The 23782-nt window shown below is 53.3% G+C and overlaps 2 protein-coding genes across 2 annotated transcripts; one reads left to right on the plus strand and one right to left on the minus strand.

The window, feature by feature from the left end:
* Positions 1-1671: 1671 nt before the first annotated feature.
* GADD45A (growth arrest and DNA damage inducible alpha) lies at positions 1672-4207 on the plus strand. Its single transcript, XM_074152006.1, has 4 exons — positions 1672-1779; positions 1875-1976; positions 2090-2303; positions 3272-4207. Exons 1-4 carry the CDS (start codon positions 1736-1738, stop codon positions 3383-3385), a joined length of 474 nt encoding a protein of 157 aa, XP_074008107.1. The 5' UTR covers positions 1672-1735; the 3' UTR covers positions 3386-4207.
* A 3074-nt stretch (positions 4208-7281) lies between these two features.
* Positions 7282-22351, minus strand: GNG12 (G protein subunit gamma 12). The gene is made up of 3 exons (XM_074151537.1): positions 22329-22351; positions 9690-9806; positions 7282-8806 (listed from the first exon to the last, which is right to left on the minus strand). Exons 2-3 carry the CDS (start codon positions 9783-9785, stop codon positions 8681-8683), a joined length of 222 nt encoding a protein of 73 aa, XP_074007638.1. The 5' UTR covers positions 9786-9806; positions 22329-22351; the 3' UTR covers positions 7282-8680.
* Positions 22352-23782: the final 1431 nt, after the last annotated feature.

Consider the following 23782-nt stretch of genomic DNA (forward strand, 5'->3'; position numbering starts at 1 on the left):
AAAGCTGGGGAGGGACTCTGGATGAGGGAGGGGAGCCCTAGGAGGAGGGGGAAGGGTTTGACACTGACAGAGGGGAGATGGAGATGAGATGTGGGGAAGAACTTCTTTGCTGTGAGGGTGGTGAGAGCCTGGCCCAGGTTGCCCAGAGAAGCTGTGGCTGCCCCATCCCTGGAGGGGTTCAAGGCCAGGTTGGAGGGGGCTTGGAGCAACCTGGTCTGGTGGGAGGTGTCCCTGCCCAGGGCAGGGGGTTGGAACTAGATGATCTTTAAGGTCCCTTCCCACCCAAACCATTCTGTGATTCTATGGAAAGATGCCACAGCAGACGCACGGATCAGAAACCACGTCCCAGGAGACACCACAGACACGAGAAAGCCTGTGTGAGGGGAACCCTGAGTTCCTGGAAGGACGGTGTCACGCCGAGGGCAGTGGTCCCCACACTCCTGTCCGCCACATCACAGGTGCTTCCCGGGGCTGTGGGTTAAATCCCGTTGTGCCACCCGGGACCGGTGCTGCCCGCGGGTCCCTCCCACCTCCCCGTTTACTCTTGGCGGAGCCGCGGCCACGGCCGTGCTGCCGTGAGGTGGAGAACGGGGCTGTGACACCGCCGGGTGACATTCCCGGCGGGAACCACCCGTCAATCCCCTGTTGGCTTTCACCCCCGGCCAGCGCGACAGCCGCTCCCGGGTCTGTCTCAACAGCGGGCGCCGGGGTTTGGAAGGGCTGGAGAGTGGTTCCACGAGCTTCGCCGGGGAGCGGGGATCGCTGTGGCTGCGGGGAAGACGGGGAACTTCGCGCTAATTGTGAATTTCAAGGGAGACGTGGGGTTTTGGGAGGCCTCATGGGGGATAACGCCCCCACGCAGAGGGTGATGCTCACGGGAGCGAGACGCCCGGCCACCAGGCTGAGGACGTACCCGGCCATGCCTGGCACACGACCCGGCGCCGCTCTCGTGGCTTCTGGGCCGGTAGGGCCGGTGTCTCCCCGCCGTTACCTCCGGTGCCACCGCAGCGGGTGACGGCCGGCGCAGGGGAAGGGCTGGCAGCGCGGCACCGAGCCGGGGGCCTCGGGTCGGCCCGGCCCCGGCCACCAACGCCAGGGTGAGACGCTTAAACCCCTGCGTGTGCCGTGCGTGAGCGCTGCCCCGCGGGTGACACCGGACCCGGCGGGTGACACCGGACCCCGCGGGTGACACCGCACCGGCTCCGCCTCCACCCCCAACTCCCACCCCGGGACCGGGGGGCCAACCCCGGCCGGGAGATCCCGTCCCTCGCCGGCGGAGCGGGCTCAGGCACGGATCGCCTTTATAGTTCAGCTTTTTACCGTTTTGGCAACAAATACCTGTGTCCCCCCCCCTCCCCCCCGCGCCCGCGCCCCTGCCCCTCCACAGGCCACGCCCCCCTCAGGCCACGCCCCTCCCTCTCCACCCGCAGCCAATCAGCAGCCGCCGCCCCGCCGGTTCCCGTGGCGGCCGGGCCGGCGGGCGCGGGGTCAGGCCGGCGGCTGCCGGCGGCCCAGCGAGAAAGAGGAGAGGGGTGGGCGTGGCTTAATTTGCATGAACTAATGGGAAGGGCGATATGCAAATATGGACGGCGCGGATTGGTTGGCCGCGGATGGGATAACGCCCGCGGGGGCGCCTTTGTGCCGCAGAGGCGGCGGCGGCGGCGCGGAGCGGGGAGGGGAGGGCGGCGGGTACCGGGAGCGGGCACCGGCAGCGGGACCGCCCCGCGGCTGCACTATGACTCTGGAGGAGCTGCCTGGCGACCGCCGCACGGCCGGGAGGTACGGGGACGGGTACGCGTTACGGTAGTAGCCGGGGTTGCGGGGCGTCGGCTGCCGGTGACGGCGGGGCCTGTCTGTGCTTGTCGCGGCGGCAGGATGGAGCAGGCGGGGGACGCGCTGGAGGAGGTGCTGAGCAAGGCGCTGAGCCAGCGGAGCCTCACCCTCGGCGTCTACGAGGCCGCCAAACTGCTCAACGTGTGAGTGATCCCCCCCCACCGCCTCCTCCGGTACCCCCCCCCCCCCCCCCCCCGCCCCCCCAAGCGTGTGTGTGTCCCCCCGTTACCGGCGGTGACGGCGGCTGTCCCCGCAGGGACCCGGACAACGTGGTGCTGTGCCTGCTGGCGGCGGAGGAGGAGGAGGCGGAGGACGCGGCCCTGCAGATCCACTTCACCTTGATCCAGGCCTTCTGCTGCGAGAACGACATCAACATCCTGCGGGTCAGCAACCCGGCGCGGCTGGCCCAGCTCCTGCTGCCCGCCACCGGCCCCGAGCCCCCCGCCGACCTCCACTGCGTCCTCGTCACGGTGGGCACCCGCACCGACACACGCACACGCACCCACGCACCCCCGCCAGCCCCCGGGCCCGGCCGCCGGCACCGCTTCCTCACGCGCCCCCTGAGGATGAGGAGGCGCCGGGAGCCGTGCGGCCACCGGTTGCCGGTGCTGGGGAGCCCGCCGGTCCGGGCGGGAGGGATGAGGAAGGCGCAGAACGTGTGTGTGTGTGTGTGTGTGTCCCCCCCACTCCAGCTCCTGCGGAGTCGGGAATCCGGAGCGAGTGCCACACGGCGCTGGGGAGCGCCGGAACCGGCCGCGCCTGGGGCTCGGGCACCGGGGGGGTCCCGCGGGGCCTGCAGCGCCCGGGCAGACTTCTCGCTTTGCTTTTTCTTTCTTTCCCCTTATTTTTTTTTCTTTCTTTTTTTTTCTCCCTTTTTTCTTTTTTTTTTCTCCCTTTTTTCTTTTTTTTTTCTCCCTTTTTTCTTTTTTTTTTCTCCCTTTTTTCTTTTTTTTTTCTCCCTTTTTTCTTTTTTTTTCTCCCTTTTTTCTTTTTTTTTTCTCCCTTTTTTCTTTTTTTTTCTCCCTTTTTTCTTTTTTTTTTCTCCCTTTTTTCTTTTTTTTTTCTCCCTTTTTTCTTTTTTTTTTCTCCCTTTTTTCTTTTTTTTTTCTCCCTTTTTTCTTTTTTTTTCTCCCTTTTTTCTTTTTTTTTTCTCCCTTTTTCTTTTTTTTTTTCCTCCCTTTTTTTTTTTTCTCCCCCCCCCCCTTTATTTTTTTTTTTTAACTTTCCCCCCTCTGCCCCACAGCCCAAGGCTGCCAACCCCCCCCCCCGTGCCATCCCGCCTTTGGCCTGTTCGTTTCCCTCGGTGGCAATTCAAGATGATTCACGCCCCTGGGTTTTCTGCTGCGCTTTTTCTTTCGGCGAGGGTTGTTTTTGCCCCAGTTAAAGCTCTTTCCCCCCTCTCCTCCCCCCTTCCCTCTCTCTTTTTTTTTTTTTCCAGAACCCCCATGCCTCCCAGTGGAAGGATCCAGCGCTGAGTCAGCTGATGTGCTTCTGCCGGGAGAGTCGCTACATGGATCAGTGGGTGCCAGTGATCAACCTCCCCGAGCGGTGACGGCCCCCGGGGCGGGGGGGGCCCCCGCACGGACTCAACCCCATTGCACTGAAGTTTTGCAATACTTTAGCAGTTGCTCAGGAAGTAACTCCCTGCCCTGGCACGAGGATCGCGGGGGAAAAAGGGAGGGGAAGGGGGGGAAAAAAAAAAAAAAGGAGGGGGGGGGGGAAAACAAAACAAAACAAAAAATGTAAGTGATAAACGCGATGTCAAAGCAGGGGGGGTTGGCTGATGTTGAACCACGTCCGCTGGAGAGAAGTGGCTCCGGAGCGTGGGAGCCAAGGGACAAGTGGCTCGGTGGTGCCCGAGGAAGGACCCCCCCACACACACGCCTGGGGTCGGGGGGGCCCACAAAAAACCCCACGGTTATTTTTTATTTTATTTTTTTTTTTTTTTTTTAAAAGTGCAACTTGCAGTTTCTGGTTGAAATACCTTAAAGAATGCAAAAGAAAAAAAAAAAGGTTAGTCACAACATTTTACAGTTTTATTGTATTTTTGGGATGTTAATTCTCAAGTTTTTATGCTAAGATATATAATAATAAGTTATTTTATGATATTGATGGAAAAAAAAATAATAAAATTATTTATACTTGGGAGGTTTGAGAAGCAGAAGGCCCTTAAGCAGTTGGTCTGCAGCCACGCGTCCTGGCGGAGTTGGCTGCTTAAAGCAGCTACATTAATAGAATTGTTTGAAATTAGATAGTGTTTTCGGGTTGGGGTGGTTTTTTTTTTGGTTGGTCTTTTTTGTGGGTTTTTGTTGGTTTGTGGTTTTTTTGGTGTTTGTTTTTTTTTTTTTTTTTTGAAATAAAGTTTTTAAACTCCAACCCTTCATCCTGACTTTTTTTTTTTTTTTTTTTTCTTACCTCCTTCATTAGTCAAAAGGGCTCGTTTGGCAGCCGCTTCCTTGTCCTGGCCGTGGGCAAGGTCCTGGGTGGCATTATTCCCGGCCCCTCCCAAGCCATTACAGGAACCAGCAGCTGATGCGCTGCAGGAAATGGGGGAAATGGGATTTATTTTTCTTAAACGCCGCCCCTTTACCAGCAGAGATTAAAAATAACAAGCCCAAGAGGAAGCGTGATTATTTTTTTTCTTGAGGCTCCTGGAGAAGGCTGAGTTTTCTTGGAATTTGGGGATTCCTGGTGGGAGGAACGTTTGATCCCGTGTTTCCTGTCCTGGGGAGCGTTGGGGCTCCCAACGCCGGCTGTCCCGTTGCCTGCGGCGAGGCTGGACCAGTTCTCCCGCTCGGGCGGGATGGCACGATGCCGCCTGTCCCCAGGGCCACCTCGCCCGCCCCGTGGTGGCCTCTCGCACGTAGCTGGGGACCGGGCAGGTGGCGTCCCCGGGGAACACAGGATGGGTGCAGGATGCGCCGGGGCATCAGGACACACACCCCGAGCCCCAACAAGGGGGTGGGGGGAGGCTGGGCCACTGTGGCTGCACAAAAAGGGAGCTTTCTGAATATATGTATTATTCTTAGCTTCATTATTAGGGCATTTTAAAAGCAAATACACCCCAAGAGGGGACCCACCGGCTGCTGCCTCAGCGTGTGGATGTGTTTAAATACCCTCCTGCTGTTGCGTGGGGTTTTTAGCAGCGCAAATATCAGATACTAAGGAAAAAAATTAACCCCATCTGACCATAAACACAAAGAAATACAATTTGGGGAATCTTCTAACCCTCCTTTGCCGTCGTACACCAGACACCCTGGTGCTCCTTCCTGTGTGCAACAGGGTGAGGGGCTCAACACCATTTTTGGCATTAAAAATAACTGCAAATATTTGCAATTTCACCAAGTTCTACCCCGGTTTCTCCCCCAGCCCCTGTCCCCCACCCTACAAACCACCCGGCCGGGACCCCCCCCCAAGGCCCAGCACTCACCCCTGCACCCGAACGCTGGGGTTTTTCACCCAAAACCATTCCAGAAATGGCAAAGCTGGAGCGGAGCCCAGCAGCACCCACCCGCTGGGGAGGCAGGGCACCAGGAAGGACGTTAATTCCGATAACGAGCCAAAAGGAGGAGCTGCACGTGGAGATGGGATGTTTTCAGGCTCCGGAGTCAGACTCGAGCTGCTGCTCTGCTCACCGCTTATTAGCAAAATAAGCTAATTTGGAGGTTATTTTCTTTAATTTTGGGCTAATTTTGTGCTGCAGCTAACATCAGGGGTCCTGCTCCTGCTCCCCCCCCCCCAACGGGAGCGGGGATGAGGGGACTTCAGGCCTCATTTAATAAAACCAGTTAAAATGAGGCAGTTCCTGAAAGAAATCCCCCCCTCTCTCTATATATATATATCTCTGTACACATCTATATAAACACATATATATGTATAAATGAAAGCTTTGGCTTGGGGAGGAGCCTCCTTTTCCGGCTTGTAACAAACTAGACTCAACTGGACTCAAAACCAAAAAGCAGCAAGACAGAGCGACAAGTTCAAGCCAAATCTGATCATTTTTGGCAAAAGGCAGCGTGAGGTCCCGGCTGCGGGAAAGGGCTCTGTCCTGCATCGGGGACCTCAGGCAGATCCTGTGAGATCTCCTCCTTTCCCCCTTTTAGCCCCGTCGGTTTGATAGGAACAGGTTCTACCTAAGACAAGATCTAAACACCATCACCACCATCAGAAGGACACGGAGCTGTTGGAGCGGGGCCAGAGGAGGCCACGGAGATGCTGGGAGGGCTGGAGCCCCTCTGCTGGGAGGACAGGCTGAGAGAGTTGGGGGGGTTCAGCCTGGAGAAGAGAAGGCTCCGGGGAGACCTTCCAGCCCCTTCCAGTCCCTAATGGGGGGGGCTCCAGGAAAGCTGGGGAGGGACTCTGGATCAGGGAGGGGAGCCCTAGGAGGAGGGGGAAGGGTTTGACACTGAAAGAGGGCACATTTAGATGAAATCTGGGGAAGAAATTATTTGCTGTGAAGGTGGTGAGACCTTAGCTCAGGTTGCCCAGAGAAGCTGTGGCTGCCCCATCCCTGGAGGGGTTCAAGGCCAGGTTGGAGGGGGCTTGGAGCAACCTGCTCTGGTGGGAGGTGTCCCTGCCCAGGGCAGGGGGTGGCACTGGGTGGCCTTTAAGGTCCCTTCCCACCCAAACCCTTCTGTGATTCTCTGATCTGCAGAAGACCTGTCCTGCTGTCACCCAACACTATGGGGACAGCCAGGTTCTTTTGGGGTCGGAAGCAGGGGGTACATGCCCCACCAGCACCTGGCCATCTCCACCCCAGCCTCACCAGCACCCTTCCACAGGGGAAACTCCCAGCGATGCACCAGCGAGTCCAACCACTGCAGCTCAGCAGCTCCAGGAAGCTGAGGGAAATGAATTACGACAAGCTGGGAGCATATAAAAAACCAGAAATATTTTAGCAAGGGGCTGTTTTAGCGAGAGTCTGGCCGCCGAGTCACCAACCGGCCCTTCTCCCTTTAATGCAACACAGCACTAAAGAGCCAAAATAGAAACTAGGTAAGAAAATAAGAAAAATATAAGAAAAATAAGAAAATCCACAACTACCAAGCTGGCTGCTTAATTAACGGGGGTGAAAAAAGAATAAATACCCATTCTGGAGTGGTGTTGGGGTCACTTGATATAAAAGAGAGGTGGCATCGCCGTGTCACCCCACCGTGCCCCCTCCATGGGTTCCCCCCGCAGCCCGCATCTGGATGCAGATGGTCTCATTTCTCCTTTTTTTCATTCCTCCGAATTTTACAATTCCTGTTCTTTCACGGGAGTATTTATAGCAAACGAGCGAAGAGCAAATGCAACCGCTGGAGCTTTCACCACATCCCTATATATTGCATTTAAAAAATAAAGAGTTTACCGAAAATCACCACCCAGTTACCGTCTTGCACACCCCAACCAAGTTAATTACTGTTGTTAACAAGGCGTGTTGTAAAATGATAGACACAAACACAGTAGAAAAAATTAGTGTGGATCTACATTATTGGTTTTTTTTTAAATTGTCGCTAGAAAAATAGTCTAATTATAAAAACAATAACAAGCAGTACAATTTTCTGTCAGTCTCGTCTGTCAATTTTCGAGCTGCTCGCTAAGGAGGCTTGTTAAACAAATCTGTGATTTCTCAATATATCTCACTCGTGTGTATATAATTTAATATAGAAATGACAAGTAGGCAACATTAAGACAGTAAATTACAAGTGGTTATTAAATTCTGTAAATACCATTCCAGAAACGCACAGTTATGGCAAATTGTAACTTCAACCCCTGAACCACCAGCTACAGGGAAAGCCATCTGTGGCCGGCTGAAGTCGGTATTATTTTCAATCCCTTCAAAGTTTGCTGTTAATACGCACTGTTTGTATAAATATACTATTAAAATGGATTTTTTTTAATACGTATATATACGCGCACACGCACACAGAAAGACTTTTTTTATTCTGCATACCTATAAAATCACTTACTTGACGGAAAGGCCCTCCAATTTTATCCGCATAACCGCAATCTGGATAGAATTTGGCTTTTTTTTTTTTTTCCCCCTTTAAAAATGAATTTAAAAAATTCCGATTCCCTGCACAAACTGTAACTGGGGCTTGGAGCAAGGGAGCGGTGCCTCCAGCTCAGCACCAAGCCCGGGAAGTACAAACTTGCAGCCTTTCATTCTTTTGACAGGGTTTTTTTTTTAATACTAACATTGATTTTTAATTAGAGACGAAAACGCAGAGAAGCAGAATCAAGGCTGAAGATCCTGCTATTTTTCATCTCCTCTTAAAAAGCCGGAAAATTGATCTGTGGATCTCTGAATCTTGATATTTGGGCTTTTACACTTAAAAAACCTGTGTGGGGCGAGGCCAGCGTAAGGCAGGCTGCAGGCAGGGCTCCCGGGAGCTCCCCACCGGCTGCTACAATCCTTTTTCAAGGTAGTTTTTGCTAGAAAATGCACTTGGAAACGCGGCTCTGCAGAACCCCGGGCTACCACCACAGCTCCATCCCCCCACCCCCCCGCAGACAGGATTTAACAAAAAACGTAAAATCAATGATATTTAATCAGTTTTTTTGCCCCTTCGCCTCTGCTCCGTCAGCAAAGCTCAGGCAACTTTGGTCTCGTTTAAACTTGCGGAGTGACCCTGGGTCCCCCCCATCCCGGGGACGGGGAGACACGGACCCCATCCCCTTGGACAAGAAAGAGGTGAATTCAGGTGGAAACCTCCTACTAAAGGTAGGGAAGAGAAGAAACGCTTGGAGAAAGCCGAAGAAATGGTTTATACGCCTGGTAAAAGAGCGGCCGCTCTGGCACAGTGAGGAGCCGGTACCTTACAGAGGATTTGCCTGGGGGGGCCGTGGAGGAGTTGCCGCTCTCCTACAATAAAATACAGGTTTTCTTGTCCTTGAAAGGGTTCTCCGAAGCGGGGATGCCCATTAGCAAGGGATCTTTCTTGGCGTGTTCTTCACAGTAGAGCATTAGGTCTGCTGAGGCTTTCGACACCTGGATAGACACGGGGAAAAAAAAAAACAACCATAAAATGGTATTTTCCCATGATTGGTACCATGATTGAACGTACAAAGTCCCTGTGTGGGACCTGAGGGACGAACACGTTCTCCAGGGCCCCATTTCCTCCTGTCCCAGGCTCGCTCTGGCATCATCTGCAGGAGGGGAACAGGATGAAACCTGCTTGTGACACCCAAAAAAGTGACACTTGGCTCAACACGGCTTCTACAGGGGCCCAGAAATAAACAGGAGGAGGTTCAAAATAACACAGCCGGTTCGTAATGAGGAACTTGTCACCCGTAGGGCTGGGGACAGTAAAGACAGAGGGCATCGCTGCCCGGAGAACCTGGCTGTCTGCTGGGCTGCCCTTCCAAAGCCAAAGCCGGGAGGGCAATAGTGCCCAGCGTAGCCGATATCCTACCCTGCTGGCTGGAAACCAGTTTGGCTTCTTTTCTGTCTAAAGAAATCCAGTTTCTTCTCCCCTTTTCCCTCTTTTTTTAATAACGTCCCTCCATATTCACCTTCCTTGCAGACACAGCCCTCAGCCAGCCAAGGGATGGAACCAAAAATCACAGAATAGGCACAAAACTGGAAATTCCTACCTGCCTTCTTTGCTTTGCACTTCCTATTTTGGCTTTGGTTCTCCCACGAGCCCGTAAAGCACCGAGCTACTCGGGGACAGGGCTGGTGAGCGGCCACCAAAATTAAGATTTATTGAGTTTTGTGGGGCTGAAATGTCAATGTTACATTTGGAAATGGGGACAGCACTGAACTGTGGGCACACACGCTCCGTTGTCTCATCGCCCTGCGGCTGGAAGGGGGAAAAACAGGGAAAAAATAAAGGAAGGGGGCGAGGGGGGGAAGAAAAATGCACTCTCACCTTTATTCTTTCTATTGAGGCTTCTATTCTGAGCTGCTGGACAGTCCGTCGGGCCTGGGCTATGTTGTTGGTGGTGCTAGCTGTTTTCCCAGACATTTTCAGCGAAGCGGTGAAGCTCTGTTTGGAAAAAAAACCAGCGGGTTTAGTTTTCCAGAAGGTCTCACAGCACCTTAAAGTGCTTTTACACAGAGACGACCGTGACACCCTGCAAAAAGGGCTTTTTTAAAAAATTATTATTCTGCACAACAAGAGCTGTGAGCTGAGAGGCTGCTCAGGAAACGATGCTCTGCGACCAAAACACTGGAAAACCCCTCCTGTGCATCCCATCGCTTCCCTCTTCCTGGTGTTAATGGGTGATGTGGGGTTATCAACTTGTGCTCTTCCCAGGTGGAGAGTGGCCACCACCACACCCCCATCACTAGCCCACCTCTGAGCCTGCCAGTCTCCTGTGGGATGGGTCCTGCTCTGTGGGAAGGGATGGTCACCCCAGGTGGTGCCGGGAGGGAGGAGAGCTGCCATCCGAGTGCCTGAGGATGGGGATAGAGTCATGGCTTGGGTCGGAAGGGACCTTAAAGGCCACCCAGTGCCACCCCCTGCCCTGGGCAGGGACACCTCCCACCAGAGCAGGTTGCTCCAAGCCCCCTCCAACCTGGCCTTGAACCCCTCCAGGGATGGGGCAGCCACAGCTTCTCTGGGCAACCTGGGCCAGGCTCTCACCACCCTCACAGCAAAGAAGTTCTTCCCCACATCTCACCTAAATCTCCCCTTTTTCAGCTTAAAACCCTTCCCCCTCCTCCTATGGCTCCCCTCCCTCATCCAGAGTCCCTCCCCAGCTTTCCTGGAGCCCCTTGAGGGACTGGAAGGGGCACCTCAGCCCCCACCGCTGCTGCTGGAGGGAAACCACCCGTGCATGGAGCAGAGGACCCTTCAGCATCATGTAGGGAAAACGTCCCTCCTTGCGTTGCAGCAACAAAGAGCTTATTGCTAAATTATTCAGGTACCCAGAACTTCAAAGAGCAGCTGGTTTAGGACAGTCCTGCCCCATGAAACTGTCCCTCCTGTGCCAATCCTCGCTCGCAATCTATAGCAGGACAGTGACAAACCCCACCGTCGGCTTTCCATGCGTCCATGGGAATAATTGTTTCCGTGGTGCCGTGTTTAAATCATTAATTGCATTGCAGGGACTCCAGTCCAACAGAGCTGCATCTGACCTTTTCCGGCACCGCGTTCAGCCTTTTCTCCAGGCTTCAGGTTTCTCTCGCCCCGGCCTGGGTGCCACTGCTGGTTTCCCAGCGGTGATCCCGCCTGCCCAGCGATATTTTGCTCCGAGTCCCCATTTTGGCGCATTCCATAGTTTCCAGGCTGCTCAGCAGGGCCTGAGTTTTAAGTTTTTTTCTCCTCCCTCTGGCATAAACCAGCCCTGGGTTTGGAGTTCACCCCTGGTACGTGTCAGGTCCATACAGCTGAGTGCACCCAGGGTAGATGTGGGACAACACAAATCGCTGTCACACCCCCCAGATCCCCTCCGACAGCCAAACCCCCACTGACCCATGTCCCTCAGCACCACGTCTGCCCGGCTTTGAAATCCCTCCAGGGATGGCGACTCCACCACTGCCCTGGGCAGCCTCTTCCCAGGCTTCACAACCCTTTGGGGGAAGAGATTTTCCCCAATATCCATCCTAAACCTCCCCTGGTGCAACTTGAGGCCGTTTCCTCTTGTCCCATCGCCTGTTCCTTGGGAGAAGAGACCGACCCCCCCTGGCTACACCCTCCTTTCAGGGAGTTGGAGAGAGCGAGAAGGTCTCCCCTCAGCCTCCTTTTCTCCAGGCTGAACACCCCCAGCTCCCTCAGCCGCTCCTCATGAGACTTGTGCTCCAGACCCCTCACCAGCTCCGTTGCCCTTCTCTGGACCCGCTCCAGCCCCTCAATGTCTTTCTTGTCATGAGGGGCCCAACACTGGACACAGCCCTCAAGGTGCTGTCCAGGAGGATGGTCACTGCCCCAGTCCTGCTGGCCACACTGTTCCTGACACAGGCCAGGATGCTGTTGGCCACCTTGGCCACCTGGGCACACTGCTGGCTTATATTCAGCCGCTGTCAACCAACACCCGCGGGTCCTTTTCCAGCCACTCTTCCCCAAGCCTGTGGCCTTCATGGGGTTGGTGTGACCCAAGGGCAGGACCCAGCCGTTGGCCCTGTTGAACCTCATATCGTTGGCCTCAGCCCATCCATCCATCCATCCATCCATCCCATCCAGATCCCTCTGTAGACCTCTCCTACCCTCACCAAGCACACAGTGTACGTGTCCTGCATTATTAATATTTGTAGCACTCAAATATGAAGAAGGCATTTTGATGGGAGAGTTAGTGATTCAATCTGCAAATTACCCTGACGGTGCAGCACGAACACCTTTGTCTGCAAACAGTCATAAATCTGTCCATAAAGGTTTAATATTCAGACATTTTGCTTTATTGTTGGGAAAGGGCAAGCTCCTCAGAGCAGGTTTCTGGTTGTAAGTGATGAGGGGAGGTGTACGCTGAACACGTGTCATGTTATTTGTAAAATACCAAGGGAAAACTCTCTGGAATTCAAGGCAAAGGCCGTGGTGCGTCAACCACCTCCAACGGAAGCCCTGCAGTGCCATGACTCAGAGAAGAAGGCCTCTTCCAGCTCAAGTCAGTGATGGCCAACTCAACAAGCCAGGACACCAGTCAAGGCAGGGAGGCACCGCATGCTTCACCACAGAAGCAGAATTAATAAAATTAATAAAATCAGCATTAATAAAATAAGGAGAATTATCTCGCATCCCACGGTTGACACGCTTGAAGGACAGGATGCCTTCCAGAGGGAGACCTGGACAGGCTCGAGATAATTTGAAGAATTTAATTATTGCAAAGCTAACTATTAAGCTAGAATTCCTAGAAAGGATGTTTAAACGGACACAGATTTTGCAGTTCTCATTCATCTTCCTGCCATTGCTGATGTGTCACGAGAAGTGGGCAGGGGGACGGCTGCCAGAGCCCCCTTCCAACAACAAAGCCAGCTCCCAGACCCCATTCTGCTCAAAGCCATCCATGTATTCAAGCCCAAATTTTGAGAATTCCATCCCACCCAAAGCAAATGATGGCAACAGGGAACTACCAGACATGGGGCTTTGCTGGATCTGGGTTTTGTAGCCTAATCCTGGCACTCGCTGAGGCTGTGGAGTCCAACCAGGACTTCTGCTCAACATGTAAATGAGACTTAAAACTCATTTGTAAATGGTAACGAGATCATCCTTGCAGGTGGTGCCCCCAGCACTGCCTCTGGAGCCAGTCGCTGCTGTGATTCCCACCCTGACTCCCAACGTGGGATTGCAGACCATGCTCCCAGGTAGGCAATACCATGCCCAGGTGCCAAAAACAAGGCACAGCTCGCCAAAAAACATCATTGACCCTTCCCCAGGCCCAAGGAGAGGTGCTGATGCCATGTCTGGAGGATGTTCTTGCTACGGGACTGTCATTTATAGAAGACGACCTCCTGCACCAGGTATCTAATGATACCTCCTGTGTGGTTAAGAGAAGAGAATAGATCTGAGACGACTGGCTACTTTGGGAAATGTACTCTGCACAGAATACAGCGAGGAATCAGAAGACCTGACCTTTGGTGGGGTTTGGGTTTTGACCAGGATAAACCCACAGGATCAGAGCATGGCATTCACCCCGCTCTCCCTGCCTCCTCCTCCTCACCAGCATGGGAGGCCACCTGGCCACAGCCTCTCCAGGTCCCTGGGGCCGAGGTGGCAGAGCGACTCATGCGACAGGCACCCAACGGACCCACAGATGACGGTCACAGCTTCCCCACACCCGTGGGGCTCAGGTGTTCCCAAAAAATGAGAATTCCAACCAGGAACCTCCACCACAGGCTGTGAGAGGCGATAAATGCAGCTGCTGAGTTCCACGATGAACTTGCAAACTGGCTGCGAGGGCTTTAAAATAATAATTTCTGGAATAACAGGGAGGTGTTTCGCACAGATCCACTACAAACTCCCACTCCAGACCCCATAGTTTTCACTTAATATATTGAAAAACTATGATGTGAAAAAAACCCAACCCAAAGCAATTAATTTGTATTAAAATTATATAGTAATGTATAAACTTTTAAAGTGACGCATGCATTTCTGAGAAGTAAGATAGTTCAACGTTTGCTGATTCCTCCGATTTTAGTTCTTTTTTTTTCTTTTTCTTTTTTTTTAAAAAAAAAGACATAAGGTTAAAACCCAATTACTGCAAAATTAAAAGATAAACGCTTCTCCTCCCATTTCGCTGGGACAAGCCTCAGCTGACTTCACTCAGCCTTCCCTTCCCCACCCCCAAAGCCCCCCCTTTTGCCACCAGAGAGGTTTGGGGTTCCCTGCAGTCCCTTCCCACCCTACACGCGTGACCTCGTTAGGAAAGTTTCGGTGCTCATTTTCCCAGCTGGTTAGCTTTGTTAATAAATTAGATGTTTAAAAAAAAAGAACAAACCAACCCCAAAACAACCACCCCAAACCATAACATTTGAAAATTAAATTGCTGCGTTTCCTCATCTTCAAAGAAACAGAAGCAGCATTACTTTAATAGTCCTCCTAAGATTACTAAATCTCTTCTACGGAGAGATTTACAAACAACTAGGTCATCACCCAATAATACTGTTTTCCCTCCGAGTTCCTGGCAACCTACCCCTGCTAACGAGCTGCCGCGGCCATCTCGAGCCGTGAGAGTTCTCATGGGCTACACTCGGTTTTTCAGACAACGGCACCAAACTGCAAGACTGACATTGGTGACGTAGGTGGTTCTGCAGAACTTGGGGTTTCGGAGCCCCCTGGTAGGGTTTTCTGGGACAGGGATGTCCCCAGGGGTGTTTCCCAGGAGAATTAAGTCGCTCTCTAAAGAAAAGACCCCTCGGTCGGGGATGGCACCGCTCCAATTTCTAGGAAACAAGCCTTCAACGCTCAGCGGGCAGCCCCGAGACGAAAGCAAAGACACTCCGAGAGCCAAGAGTATCCCACCACTTTTCTCCTCCGGACCTCTCATGTCCCCCAGAACTCTGTCACAACTATTCATTGTCCAATAAATGGACCAAAAAACAAAAGTTCCAAGGAGTTTGGCAGTTCAGGTGGTGCCATCTCATGCCATTGTAGCTGGGGGTCCCCCAGGGCTGTAGAAGCACACAGTGAGGGACAACCCCAGTCCCCCCCAGGTTGTTCCTGGGGGGGACAATGCCGAACCAGGGCTTGCAAGACTCCAGTGAGGGACAACCCCAGTCCCCCCCAAGGTTGTTCCCAGGGGGGACAATGCCGAACCAGGGCTTGCCAGACCCAGGGTGGACGATGCCATATTCCCCAGCCCCAGAGAAGCCCAGCAACGGCTGCAGCGCACACTTGTCTCTGACTCACAACCTAAAAAGGGACAAAACCATCGGTCCCACCTTCTCCGGCCATCGTGCCCAAGGCAAAGCCTTTCTGCAGAAGGAAAACACCAACAGCTACATTTCAAAATAGACGGGGTAGGGTTTTTTCCAGCTGGGTTGGCTGGACTAATAACACGAGGAAGCTTTGGTGCCCATGTTTCACGTTGGCTAGCGAGGGGCTCGCAGCTTTGCCCCACCACCCTGCCCTTCAGTGGGTGTCCCCACCTGCGAGGCCACCACCGCAGAATTGCAATTCTGGAGTGAGCTGGGACGATCTTTCTTTCCAGTCCCCAGCACGTGGTGCAGCTTTCCCTGTCCCTTTCTTAACGCGCTTCTGCTGGAGGAGGAGAAGACGCATTGAGAAGGTCAACTGGAAGAAAAGCTTCCATCGCAGCATCACAAACCCCACCGGGACCCACCGGTCCAGCCCAGGGAACACCACGGCGCTCGTCGTCCCCCTGTGCCACTTGTCGCCACTCATCCCCCGCCCCCGCTCTGTCCGAAAGTGAAATGAATAATTACAGGCATGGGTGCTAACGAGGGCGGGAGGGAGCAAGGCTGCCTGCCCTCCCCAGGTTGGTGCCTGCCCTCCCCAGGTTGGGGCTCTGTAATTAACAGCAGAGTCAATAAACGCACAGACCAGCTGTGCCAGGGAGAAGGTTTAGCTCATCCTTTGGGGAAAAAAAAAACCTTTTTGCACAGAAAACTGAGGATTTAGGTTTGTTTATAAAAGGAGGATGCTCACCAGCCACACTCTGCCCGGCAAAGGTTCAACCATGAAGAATGAAACAACTTCCAGCGCGCTTCATACACTTGCCTTTTTTCCCTTTCTTATGAATAATAACAGAAACACTGACAAACAGGTGGAGCTGTCCCTGTTCCCTAGAAAAACCCTATTTTTCAAGGTCTTGCCCTATTTTTTTTTTTCCTGCAGGCTTTAGGTAACGAGGTTACAGTGCAGCGGGTGCTCGCAGGTAGGTGGCCGGGCACGGAACCGGAGCTCCCACCGGGATAATTAAACACCGATATACATATATATTTTTTTATTCTTTTAGATCCAGGATTTACAAACCACCTGCTGAGTGAAATGTAATTAAATCATCCCTGGTAAAGCACACCCAGGGCATTGCCCGGCAGCTCTGCCTCGCAAACAGCTCCCCATTCGCTCCAGTTTGGCAAATTCAGCTTCAACCGCGGCCCCAAAACCTCAGCCAAAACAAGGTTCAAAAGGCTTCTCTCCTCACTATTTCTTTTGGAGTAAAAGAGATCTTAAGTTGAATAACTCAAAACCATAGATTTTTTGAGTTATTTGAGTAGGTTTTTACAAGGAGGGTGGTGAGGCACTGGCCCAGGTTGCCCCGTCCCCGCGCAGCGCTGGCGGAGGGGATCCATCGCACGGCACCCACCCCAAACAGCCCCTTGTTCTGGGGGCTGCCCCCCCTGCACCCCCATGGATCAGAGGGGCCAGCACCCCGGGGAGACACCAAAGCGCTGCTGGGAGCTCCTCCAGCTTGGAAGCATTTGGATGCTGCTGCCTCCTTGAGCCTGCTAGGAAAAAAAACCTAAAAGAAACAAGCACCCCCATGGGAACTATTTTGCTTTTCTTAAAAATAGGGACAGGGTTTCTGCCCCAAAACCCAACCAGAACGTACTGCGGGAGCTCGTGTCTATGCTTCCAGTGATGCCACAACAAACGCCGCAGGTTGACAAGTGAGTTTGTCCCCAGTCCTTACTGAAACAGTTTTAAGCTGGGTCCGTTTTGCATATATCACCACCGATAATAAAGACTCTGCTGCCGGCAAAGCCATCCAGCGGCGACCTGACTCGCCCACGACACCCCCCTGGCACCCGTTCACCCCCCTGCCTCCCGCTGGGGCTCCGCAAAGCATTTGGGAATAACACAACCCCAAACCCAGCTCTCTCCTGCCAGCTTACATCCTCCAGAGTTACCAGGAGTAAAATGCCAGCAGCTTTCTCCTGTCACAGGGGGACCACGGAGATGCTGGGAGGGCTGGAGCCCCTCTGCTGGGAGGACAGGCTGAGAGAGTTGGGGGGATTCAGCCTGGAGAAGAGAAGGCTCCGGGGAGACCTTGGAGCCCCTTCCAGTCCCTAAAGGGGGGGGCTCCAGGAAAGCTGGGGAGGGACTCTGGATGAGGGAGGGGAGCCCTAGGAGGAGGGGGAAGGGTTTGACACTGAAAGAGGGGAGATGGAGATGAGATGTGGGGCAGAAGTTCTTTGCTGTGAGGGTGGTGAGAGCCTGGCCCAGGTTGCCCAGAGAAGCTGTGGCTGCCCCATCCCTGGAGGGGTTCAAGGCCAGGTTGGAGGGGGCTTGGAGCAACCTGGTCTGGTGGGAGGTGTCCCTGCTGCCCAGGGCAGGGGGTGGCACTGGGTGGCCTTTAAGGTCCCTTCCAACCCAAACTATTCTGTGATTCTACGCCACAATGCGCTCTCAGAATAGTCCCGTTTCTTTCTGCACCAGGCACAGCCTTTAATGCCCGTGTCAGGCCTCTTGGCCTGGACTCAGAGAGTTTTTAGGTTCTGCAAGTCGTAACAAACCCGCTCCCGAGCAGCCATGTCTGCCCCCTAGGAAAACCAACCACCAGCATTCAAGTCCCGACCAGCCGCCAGCCTTCACGCTCCCACACAGGCGCCTGGGAAAGGGGCACGTGCAGAAGCGCTCGCAGCACCCAGAGAACTTGTGGAAACCTTACCCTGAAACACCCCACAGCCTGGTGCACATCCTGATGGCCCACGTCCTGGTGGTCCGCACTGCCCACAGCCGTCCCAGGCGCCACAGAGGGGCTCTGGCATCACCCCCTCCTTACACGACCCCTCCAGGGGTCACTGCAGCTCCTCCTCCTCGCTCCAACAAGGACTGACTTAGACTTGGCAGTGTTAAGATTTATGGTTGGACTTGATGGTCTTAAAGGTCTTTTCCAACCTGAATGGTTCTCTGACTGTAGCTGCTGGTTCCTCTCCATGCTGCTTCCAGCCCCTCTTGCTCCTCCCCACCAGCCTGGTGTCCCGCTTAACCAGGCTGGGGGTGAAGGGGGGGCTTGCCTCCTGTGGTGCCTGTTCACCCTGAAGCAGACTGATGTCGGGCCGCCTGATGCAGGGAGGTGGCTCCTTGGGAGCTCTGCCGGACAAACACCAAGGTGGGAGGGGAGGTGCTGCTCACCATCAGGAGCGGGGACAGAGTCTTTGCATGGGGCAGAGAGGGGGGTCACCCCACCAAGGACCAGGCATTGAGCCCCAGGTGGCATCTGTGCCCTGGGCAATGGCATGACTCAGCCTTGGGAGGAGCAAGGAGCTTTACAGAGCAAAAGCAACCATAAAAATGCCACCTTCTTGCCCAACAAATCTACTCTGTATTTTCAGAAGCAAAATGGCTGACTTCAGAGATCACAGAATGGTTTGGGTTGGAAGGGACCTTAAAGCCCACCCAGTGCCACCCCCTGCCCTGGCAGGGACACCTCCCACTAGACCAGGTTGCTCCAAACGCCCTCCAACCTGGCCTTGAACACCAGCTCGTGTCCAGCTTTTCATCGTCACCGGGTATATCAGCACACAGAAACACCGCTGCACGCAAGCGTCAAAAAGTCTGTCACTGTGATACTTCACAGCCTTGATATTTTAATGTTTAGGTCCCCAAGGGAAGAATCTGTTGGAGGAATCTCAAAGCGCCTGGCACTACCTTCAGCCAAGCCTCTCTGCTCTCTGTGCCGGGGCAGGCCTGGGGGGGACGATGGTGTTTGCTGCGAGCGTTCAGTGTCCCAGCGAGCTCCCACGCGTTATCCCTGGGATCCTGCACGCCACAGCACGCAGCTGCGCCTTCCCACCACTGAAGGGGTTGCCAGCTCCCATGGCTGAGGTTGAGCATTCCAGCGTGGTGCTCTGGCTGCTCCTGGCCTCCTGCGTGGGGCAGGAAGGGATCCCCAGGCCCCTTCCCCAACAGTATCTTATCTTCACCATGCAGCAGGACTGAGGACAGCCGTTTTGTGGAGGTGACCCACAGGGAGGGTGGGAGAGGCACAGGGTCCCCGATGGCAGCAAGGGGCATCCAGGGGATGCCTCTGCCTACCTGAAACCCGAAGTCACAGAATCACAGAATGGTTTGGGTGGGAAGGGACCTTAAAGGCCACCCAGTGCCACCCCCTGCCCTGGGCAGGGACACCTCCCACCAGAACAGGTTGCTCCAAGCCCCCTCCAACCTGGCCTTGAACCCCTCCAGGGATGGGGCAGCCACAGCTTCTCTGGGCAACCTGGGCCAGGCTCTCACCACCCTCACAGCAAAGAACTTCTTCCCCACATCTCATCTCCATCTCCCCTCTTTCAGGGTCAAACCCTTCCCCCTCCTCCTAGGGCTCCCCTCCCTCATCCAGAGTCCCTCCCCAGCTTTCCTGGAGCCCCTTGAGGGACTGGAAGGGGCTCTAAGGTCTCCCCGGAGCCTTCTCTTCTCCAGGCTGAACCCCCCCAACTCTCGCAGCCTGTCCTCCCAGCAGAGGGGCTCCAGCCCTCCCAGCATCTCCGTGGCCTCCTCTGGCCCCGCTCCAACAGCTCCATGTCCTTCTGCTGTTGGTGGCCCCAGAGCTGGAGGCAGCACTGGGGGGTGTCTCCCCAGAGTGGAGCAGAGGGGCAGAATTCCCCCCTCTTTCCCTGCTGGCCACGCTGCTGGGGATGCAGCCCAGGGTGCGGGGGGTTTCTGGGCTGCCAGCCCATGTTGCTGGGGTGTGTGGAGCTTCTCATCCACCAACAAATTGCCCTTGGGGGTGCTGCTTCTCCCCCAAACATTGACTACAGAGAGTTGAGGAGTGTGAAGGAGGTGCCCGTGTTGGCAGGACAGGCAGCAGGTCCCAGGGTTTTGTAACTGGGAAGGCAGGGAGTGTGGAAAAAAAAGAGTGGAAGGGTCATTGTGAAGGAAGAACAGCTCTGATCTGTCACATCTGCAGGACACAGCTCGGTCCGTGCCAATTCCTGTGTGCTCCCTCTCCGGGAGCGCTCCATCACACCCACACCTTCAAAGTAAATCCTACAAATGTTATCCACACCCATCTTCCAGAACCAGGGACCCGCTGTCCCAGATGTAACCCTAATTAGAGAGCGCTGGAACGAGGAGGGCACGCTCCACATTCCTCCCGCTCCGACCGGTTGCTCTGCTCAGGGAAGGAAACTACCTCCAGCCGAAACAGCCCCCCCCGCGCCTGCGCGGGGTGATCCCAGTACAGCAAAGCTGCACCTCTGGATATAATAACCTTGATCTGGTTATTCACCCAACCTGGTTTTTCCAGCGGGAAAGCCCAGGGTGGCCAGCAGGGCTCCTGCCGCTCTGGTCCTGGCATGGGGCCGTGCTGACACCCAGTGGAAACCACGGCGAGACGCCCGGTGGAGGGAAACGCCGCCGCTGAAGTCTTTTCCTTCTGCTACGTGAATAAACAGGATGGAAAATACAACCCGGTCAGCGGGAAAACATCGCAGCCCTGCTCCGCACAAGAAAAGAGAATTGAGCAGTAAAATGAAATAGGGATTAGAGACGCATTTCTCTCTTTATGCTACTTAAACCACACCCGAGGAAAGGAGAGAGGAGGTGGTGCGGTAACACCAGAGCCTACCAGGACTCCCAGACACGCGTGCACTTCACGGTACCCACGATACAAATTTCCCAGGGAAAACAGCAGCCGTGGTTGCCCACAAGCTGCCCCCCGGCTCTGGAGGTGCCGTGGGAGCTGCGGGTGGGCCCCCGACTCCCTTGATCTCCCTGGATAGTGTTCAGCAGCATGGCTGTGGTGCCTGCTCTCACCAGCTTCCCGGCAGGTGAGGAGGACTTGATTTTTAAATAGTTATCAAGATTTACAATCGCAGCACAAATATTTCGTACACCCTAGAAAATGTTTGGGTTTGGTAAAAATAAACAAGATCCCCCCTGCCCCAACAAACCCAATTCCTTTGCGTATTCAAGGACCACACTATTTCCACGCACAGAGAAAAGGTGAAGCACCGGCAGCTGCACCGCTTCCACACATGAGTTCTTGGTGAAGAATGTGGATATTTTGGGATGCGGACCCTGCCCAGCCCCATCGCCGAAGGGATCGGGGAAACTCAGGCGCCCCACAGGGGCCCAACCTCTGTTTTTCTGGGCAGAGAAGCTTCTGTTTTGCACGAAAGTCGCTCGGATCTTTTCTATATTCTGCACGAGTACAGATCTCACACGTGAAGCAAACACAGAGACAGGGTTTTACCCCTCGGAGGTGTAAAAGCGAGGGGTAAGTGGGGATACGACAGCCCCGCTCACTCTGTTTGCCCCTTGCTTGGATTACGGTATGTAACTACTGCAGATTTCAAACCCACTTTTACAACAGAAAAGATGCAGTACAACAAACTAACTCTCCTTCCATCTGTATCTCTCGGAGAAAGGGCAGTAATTAGGGCTCGGTTAACGAGGGGAACTCTGGCCACGCAGATACACCCCAGAGGCGAGCGGCCCGTCAGCGCACACGGAGAACAAAAACTCCGTAAAGCACAGAACACCACTTTGTGACGTTTGCTTCTTCAGAGAGTTTACACTCGAGAACATTTAGAGATTTTACAGTTGAGATTTTTTCTTTCAAATTATAAACAACGCTGCCGGTGTCTCAAATAGTCTTTCTAAAATGTATAAAAATGCCAAATAACATGAAATAAAAGAAAACAGGCAACTCCCGAGATCTTCAACTGGATTTAGCATTGTGGGTATTTAATTAAGGATGTGTTCCTCCCTAAGCTCCATTTCACAAGTTATCCCAGTACCATCCCGCTGATCAAAACCAGGCTACACCTACGTTTGATTTTCAAAGTCAGGCTCCGTGCATGTGATCCTGCCAAACTCCATTTACTCGTTGGGAAACAAGTAGTGGGGAAAAAAAACCCGCTTTTATGTTCCTCTGCGTTTTTTTCTGACTTAACTTTTTATATCTTTAATACAAACAAAAGCCATGAAAACAGACTTCTAGATCAAGGTTACTTTGAAAAAATCTCTGAACAGTATTATTTTAAAGACGTCGGCCTGAAGTCATTAGTAAAGACAACCTGTCCCTAACGAACTGTGGGGCCGTTTCCCCACAGAAGGGACCTCTTTTCTCCCCACAGGGCACTACCCAGATAACTCACACCAGGAAAAGAACATACACAGAACTGCAAAGAGATATTTAGTTGTATCAAAATCAGTTTGTCTTACAGCATGTACAGCAGGAGGGGTCCTGGATCAAAGAACCAGCCTGGGAGTCACGAGATCCAGCTTGGCCTCAGGTTGTGTGACCTTCAGCAAATTCTTTAGCCTGAAAGAGAGATAAAGGCGAGGACGTTGGTGGGAGATGCTCTGTGGAAAATAAAACCTCCGTGGTTCGGAGCTCAAAGTCACCAACAGAGTGCAAAGCATCGCACGAGCTTCTCGGTTACAGGAATTTATCAAAGTACCTATTGTAAGGAAGGGGCAAATACAGGAAGAGGGATTTGCATTCTGGGATAGTCAAACAAAATACACAAACAAATAAATAGAGAAATGATGAAGACTCCCACGCTGCCCCTTGCTAACTGGTGGAGTAAACAAGGAAAAGCCTAATTTCTGAGAGGCAGCCCTCTCCAAACAGCATTTCTGCCCCCGATATTCCATGGTAGTGAAAAGGGAGGGGAACGAGTGTCAGGAACCACTGCTGGTAACGCCTTGGAGAGCAGAGCAGCAGAGCCCGTGCCATCCCTGTGGCCTCTCCTCCATAAAGCTGCCCAGTATTTTGTATTTGTTCCACTCCAGGATAAAATTAAAATCACTGGGGTTTGGGACCTGTCTTTCTGCTTTATATTTTGCATGAAAGAAAGGAACAAGCACGTACTGGAAACTCACCTACATAGGCCGTCTTGCTCCCCGTGCAGCTGGCTTTGATTTTTATCAGTGTAATGATCCTGAAACGGAGTAAAATAAAAATTTTTAAGTACTTCATAGAGCAAGAAAGCCAAAGCTAAGAAGGGTTAGCACTCGTGGTTTAATTCTAATCACAAAGACTATAATATTTTGAGATTGGCCTCACTGAAAAGTCTACCCCAAACCTTTCTTACGGCCAGTTTCCCTATTTCCCTTCCCGAGGACATGGCCACGGGCAGCCAATTCCCTCTGGCCACCTCCCAGAAGAAAGCGAACAACTTCTGAATGAAGCCAACAACATTTTGTAGCCTTTTTGCCACTCCGGCTCCTCCTGTAGCCCACGCTCCTGAGGCAGAGGTCCCAGCCAGACGAGGTTTAGAGGTGGTTGTTAGAAAAGCTCCTGGCTTTAAAACGAGTTAAACCACTCAGGGTGAAGCCCCGAGCAGGTTTACATGAAGCACCGGCATAGCTGGTGTGGGCGCTTTGCCTGGATATATTCTAGCAGCTGTGCTTAAACCATGGGAGAAACAAATCCGAGCACCCACGATGCCTATGGAGGCCTATACACACCCCCAAAAAATCCTGGAATTCGATCAATCCTAAACCAATCCAAGTTCCCGCACCAGACACTGCTCTCACTGTTGCAAGGCTGGTAAATCCAGACCACACTATATTTAACACACTCCTCAAACTTATTAAACACTGATTTTTAATGAAAACTATGCCACGATGACAATTCAAAGAGGGCAGCGATTTTCTAAGAGTTTTGAATT

This window comes from Numenius arquata, chromosome 8, assembly GCF_964106895.1.
Source record: "Numenius arquata chromosome 8, bNumArq3.hap1.1, whole genome shotgun sequence".
NCBI classification, from domain to species: Eukaryota; Metazoa; Chordata; class Aves; order Charadriiformes; family Scolopacidae; genus Numenius; species Numenius arquata.

Coding starts and splice junctions, on each gene's coding strand:
- GADD45A (XM_074152006.1), top strand. CDS start 1,736: ATGACTCTGGAGGAGCTGCCTGGCGACCGCCGCACGGCCGGGAG. Junction 1,780..1,874: donor GACCGCCGCACGGCCGGGAG/GTACGGGGACGG, acceptor TCGCGGCGGCAG/GATGGAGCAGGCGGGGGACG. Junction 2,304..3,271: donor TCCACTGCGTCCTCGTCACG/GTGGGCACCCGC, acceptor TTTTTTTTCCAG/AACCCCCATGCCTCCCAGTG.
- GNG12 (XM_074151537.1), bottom strand. CDS start 9,785: ATGTCTGGGAAAACAGCTAGCACCACCAACAACATAGCCCAGGCCCGA. Junction 8,807..9,689: donor CCTCAATAGAAAGAATAAAG/GTGAGAGTGCAT, acceptor GTGTCTATCCAG/GTGTCGAAAGCCTCAGCAGA.